Source organism: Dendrobium catenatum, unplaced genomic scaffold (genome assembly GCF_001605985.2).
Source record: "Dendrobium catenatum unplaced genomic scaffold, ASM160598v2 fragScaff_scaffold_1617, whole genome shotgun sequence".
Lineage (NCBI taxonomy): Eukaryota > Viridiplantae > Streptophyta > Magnoliopsida > Asparagales > Orchidaceae > Dendrobium > Dendrobium catenatum.
The window spans coordinates 1,951,806-1,968,356 of NW_021320079.1; the positions used below are offsets into that span (position 1 = coordinate 1,951,806).

The 16,551-nt window shown below is 37.7% G+C and overlaps 1 protein-coding gene across 7 annotated transcripts in view; it reads left to right on the plus strand.

Moving 5' to 3' along the window:
* Positions 1-16,551, plus strand: part of LOC110111065 (E3 ubiquitin ligase PQT3-like) — a 105,362-nt gene that overhangs the window by 34,433 nt on the left and 54,378 nt on the right. For all 7 annotated transcript variants that reach the window (XR_003703132.1, XR_003703131.1, XR_003703134.1 and 4 more), the window contains exons 12-14: positions 4,777-4,846; positions 4,929-5,127; positions 5,258-5,383. Coding sequence is in view for 3 of the 7 variants with exons in the window: in XM_028701029.1 (XP_028556862.1) it covers positions 4,777-4,846; positions 4,929-5,127; positions 5,258-5,383 (395 nt within the window). In the remaining 4 variants the exon portion in view is untranslated. The remainder of the gene's footprint in view (positions 1-4,776; positions 4,847-4,928; positions 5,128-5,257; positions 5,384-16,551) is intronic.

The window sequence follows — 16,551 nt, forward strand, 5'->3', positions numbered from 1 at the left end:
GGTTCGGTTGAACCGGCCGGAAGAACCGGTTATCACATGCATAATTTAAAGAAAAAAATTGAAATGTCCTCAAAATTTTGATTTTGTGTTTGGTCTGTCATCATTCAACACGATATGACCTGTCCTGTCTGTCGGTCATACTGGGTTAAGTTGTGACATATGATCTCTATGTTACATAAAATTTAATACTTATATTTTCTGTTACTTTATTTTCAATTTTTGTTTTTCTTATTCATTCCTACATCAAAAAGCCAACATTAAGATATTCCTCATAATTGTGATGCTAAAACACTACTTTCATCTTCCACAAATCATTCATTATCCTAGGATACATCATTAATAATTAAGAGATCTTCATCATCTTTGAAATCTTTCATGCAAATGATGAGATAGAGGTGTACGCCTCATTGTATATGCCTCAAGGCACATATCATTATGCACCTCAAATAATTGAGGCATATGTCTCTCTCTCCTTCTGTAAGGTGTAAGCCTCAATGTGTTTTGCATGCGTCTCACTTTGAAGCGGGTCTTAAGGCGAGCCTCAAATTAAGTTATTTTAATATATTTTTTCTCTCTTTCCTTGCTTTTATGATTTTGATCCCTAAAATTTTTGTTGTAGGTTTCTTAGATGGAAATGGTTGTGTTTTGCACGAGTTTGCTACGATTCGATGAAATCACACTTCCAATAAGGTCGCATAATTTGCCAAGATGACCTTGCATATCAAAAGGCCTTTTAGTCTCCTGTGGGTGGCTTGATCAATCATCATTGTATCCATTACACTGGGGGTAGCCATCAGAGTCATTGTTGTTGAGATTTTCACTCCTAGAGGGTCTTATCACTGGTAGCTTAAATGAGGCCACCAACAATGGAGCAGAATTTGTTGTTAGGAGTTCTATGGGAATGCCAGAAGAACCTTATCGCTATAATAGAACTAGAAGCGTAGAAGAGGGGATGAGTACCAATCAGCTTCTTTAAAAGCATGGTTCATGCCGAACTGTGTCATCCATCCATCTTTTTTTTGGTTTCTTACTTTGTTGCTAAAGATTTATTGTTTTTTCTGTGAAGTTCCTAGGGGCTGCTGCAGTTATTCTATTCAGCTTACTTCAACAGATATCCAATTCTATCATTTACCTGCTCCTATGATCCTTTGCTTATTCAACTGGCTATTGTTGTGGACACCACTATTTGCTGTACTATGATTTATAAGTTTATAAGTAAGTGCCTTATTTTTATTTGCACCAATATTTTAAAGAATTCAATTTTGAAAGAAAAAAACTTTAAACAAACCCAAAATAAAAAATCTATCCATCTGGTCAATTTTAATGATGCATAATATTCATCAAAACGCATTTAAATCCTTTGGGTTAGTTTTTCTTAAAAAGGTTGTTTACTCATATAGGCATATATCAATGATTGTGTGGCTTTTTTGTTAGCAATTATATTATCATTTCATTTTCTGAGATTTAATTATTGGTCATTATTAGTACCTTAGGATGCATATTAGTGTTATAGCATTTTATTGCATGGATTTGCATGAATCGCATGAATCTTATGGGAATATTTGTAAAAAATTGGTTAGATGTGAAATTATAAGCGTTCTGAAGTGGAGTTTAAACATAGTGATAAATTCATGGTAGGCTTATATTAAATGCTTCTATTTGGAATCTTTAAAAATTATATGCAAGAAAGAATTTTTTTTAAACTTTTGTTTTGTTTTGGAACTGGATAAAAATAAAAATTTTAATGTGTCTGGAGTTTACACAGTGATAAATTCATGGTAGTATTAAATCAAAATTTTAATGTCTGATCTATTCTTATTTCATAAATATATTATCAATTCCTCTTTGGATTCTTCTCTCATTCTATCTTCTCATTGTGATTCCACATTCAATTCACCCTTATATACAACTTGTTCTTGTTGGAACTTTTAATGATGAGATTGTGTCCATTATCGGTGTTGTATTCTAGAATTATCTTGTTTATAGCTCAATTCGTCGAACTTAAAATTTTCCAACCTGGGCAACATGATGCGGGACTATAACTCCTCTTTGGGTTCCTGTTTTTGCATATGAAGTGCTTGGGGATTGTTGCAGTTACGCTGTTCCGCTTATTCATGTGGTTATCCTATTTTACCTTTTTACCTATTCCTATGATTGGTTGCCTATTCTAGTAGCATTACTATGGGCACTAATATGCACTATACTAGCGGGTTTTGTTTTGCTCCCAGGAAAGTTACTATGCAATTGTTTTAATTCCTAATTTTGGATAAATTTGAGTTTGATTTTCATTTGAAATCCAATTTGGCTGAACTTTTAAGTCATATCTACTAACCTATTGATGTATGCAACTTGAAGCAAAAACACAAAGTGTGAACAAAGAGAGTCAAAACTCACTTTTTAGAAATTTAAGACACCACTTGGAGAACAAAATAGGCTAAATAAACCACTAAAATTCAGATTAGAAAAGAAGCGATCATCCAACAAACCAAAACAAAAAAAAAGTTAGCAAAAGAAACAAACTAAAAATAAACAAACACTATCCTCAGAACATCCTACAAGAGGACTCCTCACATGCACCGATTGTAGGAAAATATATATTAAAATAATGTTTAGATATGCAAACCAAGGGTCCACCACTGCAAAGGGGTTCCAATGTCCTACCAAATTCCTCCAGCAAATGCCACCAAAACAGCCAACAACTTCACCAAAACAGCCAACAAACTTTACCAACGGAACTAGAAGAAAGATACAGGTGGAGTGGAACTTGCGTAGAGAAGAAAGAGGTTAGAAGCCCAGACGAAGGGTGGGAAGGAACTCGCAAGTATTCCCTAAAGGAGAAAGAAGATGGAACAAAGCTCGCAAGCTTTTCCAAGAAGAACCCGCAGGTTATAGCAATTTGCTCTCAATATTCACCAACTATTTCATCTCAAAGCATCTCATATATAGGCAATAGAGGGGAAACTTAACAGCAAAAAAATCCTTCAAATCCCCATATAAAAATAATAGAAATGAAAGGCCAAAAGTCACCTTGCTGAAATCCCAATAGTTATAGCAATTTCCAAGCAGAACAAGGCCATGGAACCCATCAGATTTTTGTACAGAAATTCCAAACGGCACAGCAGTTCACAAGGAAAGCCACGTCTCCAGCACAGGAAACTAGGAGCCAAATATCGGGTCCAGCAACTACACATTTCACGGGAGAAAAGGGGAAAGTCACGGCAATAAAGGGGCAGAGAACCGAGGGGGCAACGACAGCAGCAAACCGTGGGAGAGAAATCCAGAGAAAAAACTGCAGCAGCCCCAATTCAAATAGAATATGAAAGAACAAGTTCCACTCACCAAATCTTGCTCCCTTACTTTAAATTTCATAACTAAACATCAGCTCATAATGAGCTTCACCACTAAATGATCATAATGAGCTGGCACAACTAGAATTTCAACAAACCAAGCTCAAACCGAAAACAGCCAAGGCCCTCTTGAAACCAACAAACAGCCCAAAGGACAAGGTGGACCCCAACGCCAGCAAACCCAAGGTAAGCATAACCCAAACCTTTTCCTACCATGATCATTTGATTTACCACCATCATTGGATAGCTTAAAAATAAAACAAAAAACTAGAAAATATAACTAATATTGTTCAAAACAAAAATAATGCAAAAATCTAAATGCATCACCTATGGATGACGTATTTATAAATAATAGATGTTTCGAGGCATGCAATTAGATGTTTTGATTGAGTAAAAATTTTTTCTTTTAATTTTAATCTTATATGTGTAAGTTGGATGCTTGGGTCCTTCGAGCATGGTAAAAGTATGGCTATCTGCTTCTTGCGGATGCTATATCCTTATGTTAGTGTGACGCTTGGATTTCTTACATTGATAGATTCTTTCTTTGATATAATTTACTCGAATTATCTTGCTATTAGTGTTCTTGACTTAGTTCAAATTTGGCACAACTAGATTTATAATTGTGGTGATTAACTTACAAATTCTTTTGATTTGCATAGTTCGAATTTCTTGTTAATTTTTTTTAGATTTATTCGATGAATAAATTATCATTTAGGTTCTAATTATAATTTTTTTAAGTTTATATTTAAAGAACATGAATTTATAATTAATTGTCTTGGATCTTAATTTTTTTTTTTATGATCCATGATGTCCAACGTCAGTGGATCTTAGTTTAACGAGCTTGCTTAGATCTGTCACTCTTGCGGCTTTATCAAACTTTGCTTATGAGACTTAACTTGAACTGCCAACCTTAAGAAACTTGTAAGGCTAAATGATCCTTATGAAAACTTGCACCACATCTTTGGGTACCAATTTGGTACAATTAATGATTTTATTTTGATTGCAAGATTTTATACAATTCAAATTTAAGTAAAAAATTACAATACGCTCAACTAAAATAATGTAAATTTTAACACTATTTGCAAAGAAAGAATGTTTGCAATTACTTGAGATTTAACCTTAGAGATCAATTTGTGTATGAGAAGATCATCGGGGTCAAAATTGAGGGTTTAACTCAGGGACCTAAGTGATATTTAACTCCAAGACCTGAGTGATTTTTATGCAAAATGTTTTAATTATTTCTCGTCTAGTTTGTTTTTTTTGGTTTTTTTTTTTAATTTTTTAATTTTTTATTTTTATATCTCGTCTAGTTTGTTGACATACTATATGGGTTGTATGTGCTGCTGTATTTTGGATAATTTATGTTTTCATTTCTCTCTCTACTCCTTATTTCTTGCAATTCATCTACTTGTTTTTTAAAAAATTTCAGTATGAGCGTAACTGTTATATGTGTGGGGCCCCAGATCACTTGATTAGAGAGTGTCCTCATGCCAAGACAGGTACATAACTGCCAGCCTTTTATTTAGGATTAAATGCCATGCAAGCTTTTTAATGCTTGAAATGCTCTTTATTCATTTATAGGAAATGCTGTGGCCTCTGGAGGCATTCCACCCTACCAAGAAGGCTATTGGCGTGGGGCCTCTTTCACAAATGTTCGGCCTTATGCGAATATATATGGTGCCCCTCCTATGATGCCATTTGATCCAATGATGTTTCAGGCCCCAGCTTTTGGCATTTCATCGTGCATGCCACCAATGTATGGTAGCCTGCCAGCACCCTAGTAAGTTCTCGGTTTCTATATTTTTCTTCACATTCCGATAATGATGCTCTGTATGTTCGAACTTACAACTGGTTTTCTTTGTGCTGAAAGCTGCACTTTGTTATTCCTGTTTGCAAAACTCAATTTTCAGTGGATTCATGACAATGGGAGCTGTCCCTCATCTCATGATGCCTGGGGTAGAACCTATAACTCATGCTGCTGAAACTATGAATAAAAAAAATGGTGTCAGGAAACGCAATTATGAACTTCAAGAGAGGTAATTCCATCTAGTTATTTTGTAATCTTTTTTCCTCCTCTATATATATATATATATATATCAAGACTTGTCATTTTTTTAATGTTTGTTTAATTTTATCATTTTGAACTGTACCTACGTGTATTCATTCGAAGTGGTCTGAGATGTCTTGCTCGTTATTGTAACTTAACTGGTGTGTGCTTGACTAAAGTGTGGCATTAATTGAGATTCTACTTCAAAAGATCCGTGGCACCTGGTCTTGTGCAACTTTGTGGTTGTTAAGCCTGCTATGGTGTTTACACATGTTAAAGGTCTGATTTTATAACAATCCCTTTTACCTTTGTGGAAGTATTTTTATAAACAAATGAGATTTACCCCTAAATGTGTGCAGCTATAGGCAAGCTAGATTACTTCGTTAACCATAAGTTTACCTACCTTTTTTCCAAAATTTTAAAAACTAGCTGAACATGATTTTTCCCGTTCAAGGTAGAGTCAATCTACATTGAATAAAATTAGTTTTTGCCATCTAGCTAAATTCTAGTCAAGTCAATTTGAGTCAAATTAGGTAAGTTGTCTTCATCCATGTCAGTTTGGATATTAAAATCTAGATTTTGTGTAACTGCTTCTTAACATTTGGGTAAGTATTACAAGATGATCTGTAATCACATATGTTGATGATAAACAAAGTTTAGCTTAATGAACTTTTTTTCCTTAGCTTCCTTGTTTTAATCTTGGTCTGCTTAGTGTTTCTTGCCAGCTAAGCATCATATATTTACACAATCAGACTATGTTCTCTAAAACTATGAGCTAAGATTTAAATTTCTATTGTTTCAGAAAACATCCAAAAAAGATTTGATTTGTCTTTGAGGAATGTAAATAGTTGGATAAATTTGGAGTGAAGTATACAAGATAAAAAAAAAAAACTGCTTCTGAAATTGGGTTGGAAGCTTTTTCTTATGTTTGAACTTCACTTTTGGAGTACCATTTGATGTGTTTTCCATTCTATAGAGTACTCCAATCTGGAGTTATTCATTACAATAACATAAACAAAATTGAAGTTTTTATAATAATTAATTTTATTTTACAACCTTTCATAATAATTGTCATCACTCAAATATTAAGATGTCAATAGGTAGTGTAACCGGCCTGATATGCCCTATTTGAATTCATATCCGATTGCCGATTAACAATAGAATAACATATCCATAATTGAATTGCTTCATATGGTTAAAAATAATTCTCTACCCAAATTTTGGCGGATAGTGGATGCCCACTAGATGACCGGTACTTGATAATATAACTTATGAATTAGATAATAATCATTTTTAGTTTAAAAAATTCTCATCAACATATAAATAATATCTTCATGTTTTAAAAATTACATGGTAGTCTATAATAAAGCACAATAAAGTAATTACTTGGACATTTATCACTAATTTTGATTTTAGATATTTTATTCTTAAGATCATTTACTCTTGTATTAATATTAATATTATATCTTATTTTATAGATTTTACACATAATATTTAAAAATAATATAAAACAATTTTATATATTCATGAGATATTAAACTTGACTTCATTATTAGGCATCTGATTGGTTGATTCAAAATGCTTTTGGATTTACCAGAACTTATAATTTTTAAATTATCAAGTTGAATAACAATCACGTCTAATCAAATAATTGGAAACACTTTTGAGTTTGGTCAAGTTGAATATCCTATCCTTAAGAAAAATCGCCATCCCTTCTCAGATACTAGATTTGTTTTTGATTAGTGGTGTTCAAGTCAACGTGGATATTATCCAAAAAGATTTTAAAAATTCTATAATACAAGTTAGAGGGCTTTCTATGCTTGAAACTATGCTTCATCTATTCTCTCTTCCTATGGCACCTAGTTCTGTGAGATTTGTAGTAGTGGTGAAGAGGAGTTGCTGAGAATTGTTGAGAAGGTATGGTGCTTGAGTTACTGACTAAGACGGACAAACACTTTCAAATGGCTTTTGTCTCTGATAGGCCCTGACAACTATCCGACATTTTCAAAATTGTGTCATAGTTTTAACTATGTGAAATTAGGCTCCAACACTTATCGGATGTGGTGGGATACATTTATGATGACGTAGGGACACACAGAACTCAAAATAGTGAACCTTAAAATTGAAACTTGCAAGGGAAATAATACCTATAGTTGTGTTTGTTATAAAGACTGCGACTCTTAGCTATCTTATGATACAATCGCAGACACACCTCTTCTTCTCCCAGCTCTACCTATTTATCTTCAAAGCTGAAGACAATAGTAGATGGTTGTGTGAAGCCAAACTGTGTCTTGCCTTTTGAGGTCATTCCATCGAAGTCGAACTGAAAGCCATCTTCAAAGCCGAAGCCTTGTCGTTCCTTTTGAAGTCAGTGTCCTATTTAGCTGAAGTTCTATCATGCTGTAACTTTTGAATTCATCTTCAAACCTGAAGATGTTCCCTTCAAAGCCAAAGCCAAAACTGAAGTTCTGCCTCGTGCGCTAGTCAACCGTTTGTGCATGTCAATGTTGCTGAAACAAGAAATAAAAATTTTTAACTAAATCTTTTCAAACAACACAGTTTTCTGCTTGACCCGTTTTTAGACATTATCTTGCTTTTCAAATATCATTTGGATGTGACTACGGTGTTACCAAGTTTTTATCTGGCTCTATTTGTTTATTTTTTTTTTAATTTGGCTCTATTTGCTTATTTTCTAATTTTTCTAATAAATAATTTTTTATTATATGAAAAATATATAGATTCTATATATTCATGCAGTCATTAGACTTCGTTATTAAATAGCTAGTAATTTTTATTGTAAAGTTAGAATTAATTTGCAAGTTTTTAAGTTCCTTTTATTGTTTTATGGGATATGAGATTGTGGGCTCCGAAAATTCGGCCCCGGCCTCCGCTCGCTTTTCTTTTTATACGGCGAGGGCAGTTTTAACGAACTAAGTTCCGTGGTAAATTTTGGAAGGCAGATGGATTTGTAGATAAGACACTACGCAGAGATTTCGCTCTCATTTTACGAGGACTTTATGATCTGAGTTCTGGTTTCCTATAGGCGCAAGCCCCTATAGTTAATTACCCCTCCTGATAACGAGAGAGAACTTTCGATTAAGGCTAGCCGTCAATCAGATACGTAGATAATACGTGTTATCTGGCATATAGAAGCAGCAATGAGTTTGGGATTTGGGAGTTAAAGATTTTATATTTAAAATAGAAATTGCACCATCTTGCACTTAAAGCGGATGGTGAGGGAATGAATGATGTACCCGATCAAGATCCCAAGTTTCCGTCATCCCGGGCCATCGTGGTCCCTGGTCTACTTAGTCAGAGGAGGTAGTCGACCCAACCTGACAGAAGGATCCTTGTCAGCAGCCATGGGTTGCTTCGTCCGAGGGTACCTTGCAGACCTGGGGTGAGTGTTTGTCTAAGGGGACAAATTTGAATCGACCTTAGCTAACAGAGGGCTTTGTGCCCTATCGATCATATCCTATTGATTGATATCTCAATGATTTGATGCCAATAAGAGGCGTATTGGCTCTGGCCATAACCGGTATTTCGTGGTACCATTTGGCGGCAAAACCACTTGGTTCAGAGGGCCTCGGGTCATAACCGTTTATCCTGCGGTGCCATTTGGCGGCAAAAATGCCGGTTTGAGGACACGTACCACGTCCTTACTAGCAGGAGATTATTTGAGAATGGATCCTAGTAATATTTTCGACTAGGCATTTGACTCTTTGTTAGCTGAAGTAAATTTTAATTTGTCCACCCCGGCAAATTGTTACGGAGGGTGGATATATTTTAAGTTATTTGATAGTTGGATTTTTCAATTTTAAATATTTTCTTTTTTTTTTTGGATTTTTGTGAATTTTGGATGTACTTTTGGGAGGCATTTGAAAATATTTGGGATTGACCCCTCCGGTTGAGATTTACATTTAACACGACCATCATCGGGGTGTTAAGGGTTATTTCCATTTAAAGCTTGAACCTTGTTGACTCTGTCTGGCTGTCGACAGAGGATCAGTTTCGTAGGCTTTATGCCTTTGAGAGTGAATTCTCTTGATTTTAGGCTTTGAAGGTCTAATATGAATGCATTAAAACAAATATTCTGGTCGCCATGGCCACATATTTGTTTGTTGGTTCGAACTTTGTCGGCTCCTATTGTTCTTTATAGGAGGATCGGGTTCGAACTTGAATTCACTTATTGACCCGCGCAACATCCCTAGACGTCACGTGTGTACCAATAACACGCTCGCCGGGGCCCATGCGGGTGTTTGGGGGCATTTTGTAATTATTTATTGAACATTGTCGACTCCTACTTGCTTAAAAGGATCGGGTTCAGATTTAATAACCCGCGCAGCATTCCTAGACGTCAAGTGTGTACTAATAACACGCTCGCCGAGACCCATACGGGTTTCATGATTTCTTTTATCCCTTTTAGTGTACCTATGTGTATACAAACTATAGTGGACGTGCGGGGGTGATTTGAAAGTATTTGCAGATGCCTTCTGTCCGCTTGCAAGAGCGTTGCGGATCCGGTGGCGTGGCGTTGTAAATCGTAGACGCCTTTTGTCTGCTTGTATAAGTGTTGCAGATCCGGTGGCGTGGCGCAGCAGCTTCTGAATAGAGTTGTTCGCTGCTTTGTACAGGTAAATTGTCGTGCACTACTCGTATTTGTAGTACACTAACGAGTCTCCTGCTTTCGTTTGTAGACAATTGCATGTATTTGCACTTGCCGTATCTCATTTTCTTCTGCCTGCAAATAACATATAGTATGTATGATGAATATTCTACAACCCTTGAGATATTTGTTTTTCACTATACATCATCTATCCTTGCTTATAGAAGGCCGATGTATTTGATTGATTTTGGACAATTATCAACCATAGAAGTGTTAGTATCTTTGCCACAACAATTGGTAGGTGCGTGCTACGAACATGCTGTCTCTTCCACCATTCTTCATGTACTTGCTTGTAGACATGCCTTCTATAATCATTCGTGGACAAGTTGTATCACCTTGTACTGTTTATATCTCTTCGTTAGTGCTCTTAGGTTGATGTAGAAAAGATTACTACATCTCCTTACATGATTGTTGTGTCGACTGTATCAACTTTAGCTTTGTTATTCACAAGGCAATGTTGCAAAGTATTTGTCTATCATTGTTTGCTATTGACTTTAGAGGTATTTTCTGTAATCATTGCATGCTACATTAAGTGTGTTGGCAAGAGACTTTATTGCTTGCAATGATCATCTTGTTTTCTCACAAGATTGATAAGGATACTTCTATTATTGCCATATAATTTCTTGAGTTTGTTGAGACATTCTTGTGCATCTTCTTACAATTGTATCACATATACTTGTTAAAAATCATTGACTATTGCTTGCATTTCAACTGGCAATGGTACCCTTTAATACATATTGCATGCCTTGCATCATTGCTTGCAAGCAATTTCAATAGGCTCTTCATACCCTTTAACATTTGTTGATAACTACTGCATTTGTCTACGAACTAGTTATCATTGATTAGAGGGAGGTCTTCGTTTCATATTCTTCATATGTTCTTCGTGAATATGCCATCCATGATTAAGATGAATAGCATGCACTTATGTTATATACCCCTTTAGGTTGATCGTATATGATGAATTTGATATCATTTGCTAATTAGAATGTGCACTTTCATCGATGTGATCACTTCTCAATGTTCCATTAGAAGTCTTATGTTGTTAATTACAAGCATATCATCGTGTTCTCTTCATGATCTTTGTTTGCTTGGTTAACTTTATCATCTTGCCAATTTACAAGTTTCATTTTAAGCATTGAATTACATTCAATGTTGTGCCTTCAATGTTCAAGTACTTCAATTTATTACTCTTTGTATGTAACAAGTTCAAAGCTTATGTATTCCATACAATTCTTTAGTTGTCTTGTAAAGTTCATGTATGAGTCTAATTTGAGCTCATATCCACAACACCTAGTCCATTTGATTTAAGTCATTTGTTGCTCATCATTTGTTTAGGCTTACATTTGATTTCAATTTGAATCTTTATTCAAGTTCAGTCTGGTTCAAAGGTGCACAAGTTCAAGTTCAAACATAGTTCAGGCTTTAGATGAGTCTCTTCCATTCATTCAAGTCTCCTGTAGTCCAACTCAAGTCTTTGCTTGAGTTCAAACATGTTCAAGTCCAAATCAAATTTGAGTCCTCGCATTTAGTTCATTTTATTCAAGTTTAAGTTTAAATTATTGATCATTTGATATCAAATAAGTCCCATGTAGTCCAAATTTTATTCATGTCCAAGTCTCCAATTTGCTAAAAATTTCGGCAGTCTCTCGGCGTCTCCCTCGTTTAGGGGAAAAATCAAGAGGCAACCTTCCCCTCGATGCTACGTGAGCGCTTCAGGTAGGTGTTAAAAATGATACTGCGGTCGCATATATTATTTTTTATCCCCGTCCGCTACGTGAGCGTTTAAGGGTGTTTTTTTATATTATTATAAGAAGAAAACACATGTTAGAAATAAGCACAGTTTTTCTCCCTCTGCACTACGCGAGCGTTTGGGGTTATTTATATAAAAATAAAGAAAACACATTTTTTTATCCCCTTCGCCGCAAGCGCCGCACTGGTTTCCCGCCCTACAACGCTACTTGAGCGCCTAGGGGGTTTACTGGCTCGTTGCTAGCATTGAAGTGGGATTCTTAAATCGCCGCAAGCGCCGCGCCAGTTTTCCTCCCTACAACGCTACGTGAGCGCCTAGGGGGTTTGCCGGCCCGTTGCAAGCCACGAGAAAAGAATCTTTTTTTTTTTTTTGAAATCTCTTTTTTTTTCTCTTTTTCTTTCTTTTTCTTTTCTTTTCTTTTTTTTTGCTTTTCTGCTTTTTTTTTGCTTTCTCTCTTTTTTTTGGAAAATTTCTTTTTCCTCTCTTTCTTTTCTTCTTCTTTTGTTTTCTTTTTTAGTATGTACATATCCATGAATATATGTATCTAATAACATCAACTACTATAATTACTAATAACAACAAATGCATTAGAGAACAATAATAATTATCATTAAAATCAATAATAAAGCAAACCACAGAAAAGAAATTAAGATAAAGACTAAAAAGGCTTCATTGTTGGAAGGTTTTGAAGCAGGTTTCAAACAGAGGAAATGCTCACTGGAAGGTAGAGTCTTTGGTTCAGATTGAATGAGCTGTGATACGGGCTGTTTTGAGTGTTAACAGAGTATTATGGGCTTTGAGCTGTAATGAAATGTGGAGGTGTAGGGAATGGGCTGCAGGTTTGCACTGGATTTGGGTTTATGTGGGTTAATTTTGGTAGATTGTAGGTTGAATGTTTGTAGTAAAGTGTAGGATAATGGGTTTTAGGAAGTGAAGGAATGAGGTGCAGGTGGACTGTTTTGGATTGATCTTGGGCTAAGTTTATAGGAAGAAGAGGGAATGGACTACAAGTAGGGGATTACAAAATCTTTTGAGTTGGCTGTTGGGCTTTAATCTAAGAGAATGCTTGCTGCTTTGAGTTTACAGAAGAAGCAATGTGGGATTTAATACTTAATGGGTTGCAAGCTTGTAGTGGAGGGAGAGGTATAATGGGCTTATTTGGTTTGGAATGCAGGGACTGGGCTTCTGTTTAGCTGCAGGTTCGTGGGCCATAAGGCTGCAACAGGTCTATGCGGATTGTTTGAGGCGTTTTTGGGTTGCTTTGAGAACACAATGAGGGAATCAAGTACAGGTTCTGATGGGAAGAGGGATTCGGCCAGCACGGGTGGATTTGTTGGCTGATTATATTTATTAGATGGCTGCCTAAAGAGAAGTTTTATATGGCCTTTTAGGGATTTGTTGGAATAAACTCCAATTAAATGCAATGATGAAATCAAGTAGACTACATGACTTTCACGTGGAGAAGATCATCTGCTGTTTGCTTTTTTTTTTGGATTTGATGTGGAAGAAAGTTAACTAAGGAATAAAGATGTTGAGAAAAACGACAAAAGGAAAATTGTTGCTGGTTAGTGGTATTGCTGTCCTTGACTGTAAAGAATCAATGCAGGTGAAAAACGTGGGCTGATAGGGGGCAAAACTGCTGCTGTTCGGCAGCTTTTCACATGGAAAAAAAGGGCAAAAGGCCAAGATTCTTTTCACCTATGCTTCTGCTTTAAAGAGGCCTCTTGAGGTCTGATTTACTAAGGGAAGTGGATTAAAGCAGAGAGCTTCACATGCAGCTGGTTGAGGGATCGGAAGGCGGTTGGCTTTTGTGAAAGACTGAGCTCAGATCGGTCTAGTGGACGGGTCTTCAACGGCTGTTGAGTGGAGTTGGACGGGAGTGGGGAGCTGTGAGGATTTCTGAAGTTGGAGAAGGAGAGGACTGTGGAGAAGTTTTGCTTGAAGCGGGGGGCTTTTTGAGCAGACGCGAAGGTTGGAAAAACCAGGGAATTTTGCGTGCAAGCCCCCAGTAGTAACAATACCCGTTTCTATTCGTATTTACTTCATTTAACGAGGAAAGCCAGCTACGCTCGAAGAGACAGATTGACGAGTCAACACGAGAATTGCGGGATTCAAAGCAAAACAGCAGAGCCATTAAGTAGAGGTTTGCATGAAATTAATTGAGTTTTCTTTTTTTTTTTACTTTAAATTTCTGTTTCGAACGGCCTTAAAATGGTAATGACATTTAATTCGACTTTCCCTATTCAGCTCATGCATTTTTTTACTGATATTTGTATTACCAACTATATAAATGTTAAGTTATTAACACATTAAATTAGAATGACGAAACAATAATAATCAAATCAAAAGCTGCCTCGATTTGAGTAATTCCTCATTTTGCGTGCATTCTCATTTTGCGCATTTGCTATCTCGTTTTACGTGTCGATTTTGCCGAACATCAAAATTAGACAAATTGATAGTGCATTGAGGATATTTTCGGTGTTCCGAACACAATGACGCAGTCTGTTTTATGATCGGACATCGTTTGAGCAATGTCGAGGATAATTTTTACATGGGACTACCTCGATATGCGTGCACCACTGCAATTGAATAAATTGATAGTGCATTTAGGGTATTGTCGATGTTTTGGACACAACGATTCTGTCCATTTCACAATCGATCGTCATTTGAGCACACCGAGGGTAATTTTTACATGGGGACCGCCTCGATTTGCGTGCACCACCCCAATTGAATAAATTAGTTATGCATTTAGGATATTTTTAGTGCTCTGAACACAACGGCGTAGTCCGTTTTATGATCGGGCGTCGTTTGAGCAGCCTTGAACTTTAATTTCGGGCGTCAGTAGTCCTTTTTGACCGATCTCGCCCGATTCAATTGCGAGGGGCCTTGACCTAGCAGAATTCGATGTTCTGATTGCAATGACACCATCCGTTTGGCAATTAGAGGTCGTTTGATCCTTCAAGTGACATGTGGCGCTAAGGTGCGTAATGCTTTATTCACTAATTGGGGTTCTTTCTTGTGTGGTTTTAAATATAGGGGTACTTGTGACATTCTCGCACCTGCTGGAGACACACTTGAGCCAGTGGGACAGTCGAGTTTACTTAGCCACCGTTAGCTACAGTCGGAGCCTTTGGAGTGGCCATGAGACTCCACAGTTGGACGCATTCAGAGCCCAGCCAGCAGCTATGTTTGTTGGGCCCGATACATTTTTCAAGCTAACCGAGGCATACTTCAGAAGGCAAGGATTTATGAGGCTGTCTATGCCTCTTTGTTCGACTATGGGCGCTTACCCACCTCTTGGGCCCGAGGTTTGATTGAGTTTTGGGATGCTAGCCGTGACACTTGTTGGATTGGAGCAGAGGAACTCACACTCACACTTTCAGATTTACAGACGATTTCCGGGCTACCAGTCTTCGGGCACCCTTTTGAGGAGTGTCCCTCCGGACGAGCAGTTGTTTTGCCGGGTTCCCTCAATAGATGGAGATAGGAGGGGCAGACTTATGTTGCCAGATGTTTACCCAGTACTTCTTGAGCACTACCGTCAGGGTTGTCAGCACGTGCTCGGGTCGGCATGCCTGTGGATGTCTGGATCCGCAGTATCCTTCAGCACAGCTACTTGACTGTAGCGGGAGCGTCACTTTACGATTCGTTCGGCTTCGGCTTGCAGCGCGACACTCCACTATCAGAGGAGACCGCCGAGCCTTCTTCTGCTGCCAGTTACCTTTCTCTAGCACTACCGGGGGTCAGTGAGGACTTGGTGTTAGCAGGGTTTTTGGCCACATGACTCTGTACATTTGTACTCCCGCTTAGAGCAGGGTTCGTTCGTTATAGTGCTCTCTTAGCCGCTAGTCAGTTATCTCAGGGGCAGCGTCTTTCTTTGGCACCAACAGTACTTGCCAGGATTTATAGATCTCTACGCACTGCTTCTGAGGCTACTTCACTCGAGCTGTGGGACTTGACCTTACCGTGACAATATTTGTACGGATGGATTCACTTGCACGTTCAGGGCGCCTTTTTTGTTCTGGAGTTTCCTGCTTACTTTTCAGAGAGAGGGTACCCCACTGTTCTCCCGTTGTCTCAGGCGTCATCTACCCTGGAGTCGGAGGATCCGACTTTTCTTCTTTGCTCCTTACCTGGTTGCTGATGGATTTTCCTTGGTCTACTAGCTAGATTCAATCAGTTTGCCACCCCACTTGCGAGGGACAGTTGTTGTAGATGGGGTTGATCACATGTTAGACGCACTTTACTACAGAGGAGACAGAACTTAGCCGTTGCTGAGTACTTTCTCAGCATGCGCCCTGGTTGATTGTGTCACCGTTCAGGCAGCATAGTGACTTGAGAGGGATATCAACCCAATAGGGTGGCCAGACAGTTTGGGTTTTTCCAGGCCACAGCTTATGAGGGACGTCCAGCTGTCATTGGAGTTGTAGATACACATCGCATGGATACTGCTCCGTTGGAGACCCGCCTCTACGTTGCAGCGTTGACCTGGTTACATTTGTTGAGGCTCGGAACAAACTCTAGTTTTCTCCTTGCCCCTCCGTCCAGTCCTACCGGGGTTTGTTACACACGACTGTCCTGGGTCCGGATGTCTCTTGGACTTGCCCTAGAGCACGGAGCTAAGAGATACGAGCATCGGGTATGGAGGCTCGGGTTCCAAGAGGACGGTGATCTCGTCAGGGCTTTTCAGACGCTACTTTTGACAGAGGTACACTTTCACCCGCCCTTTTTCTTTGTCATT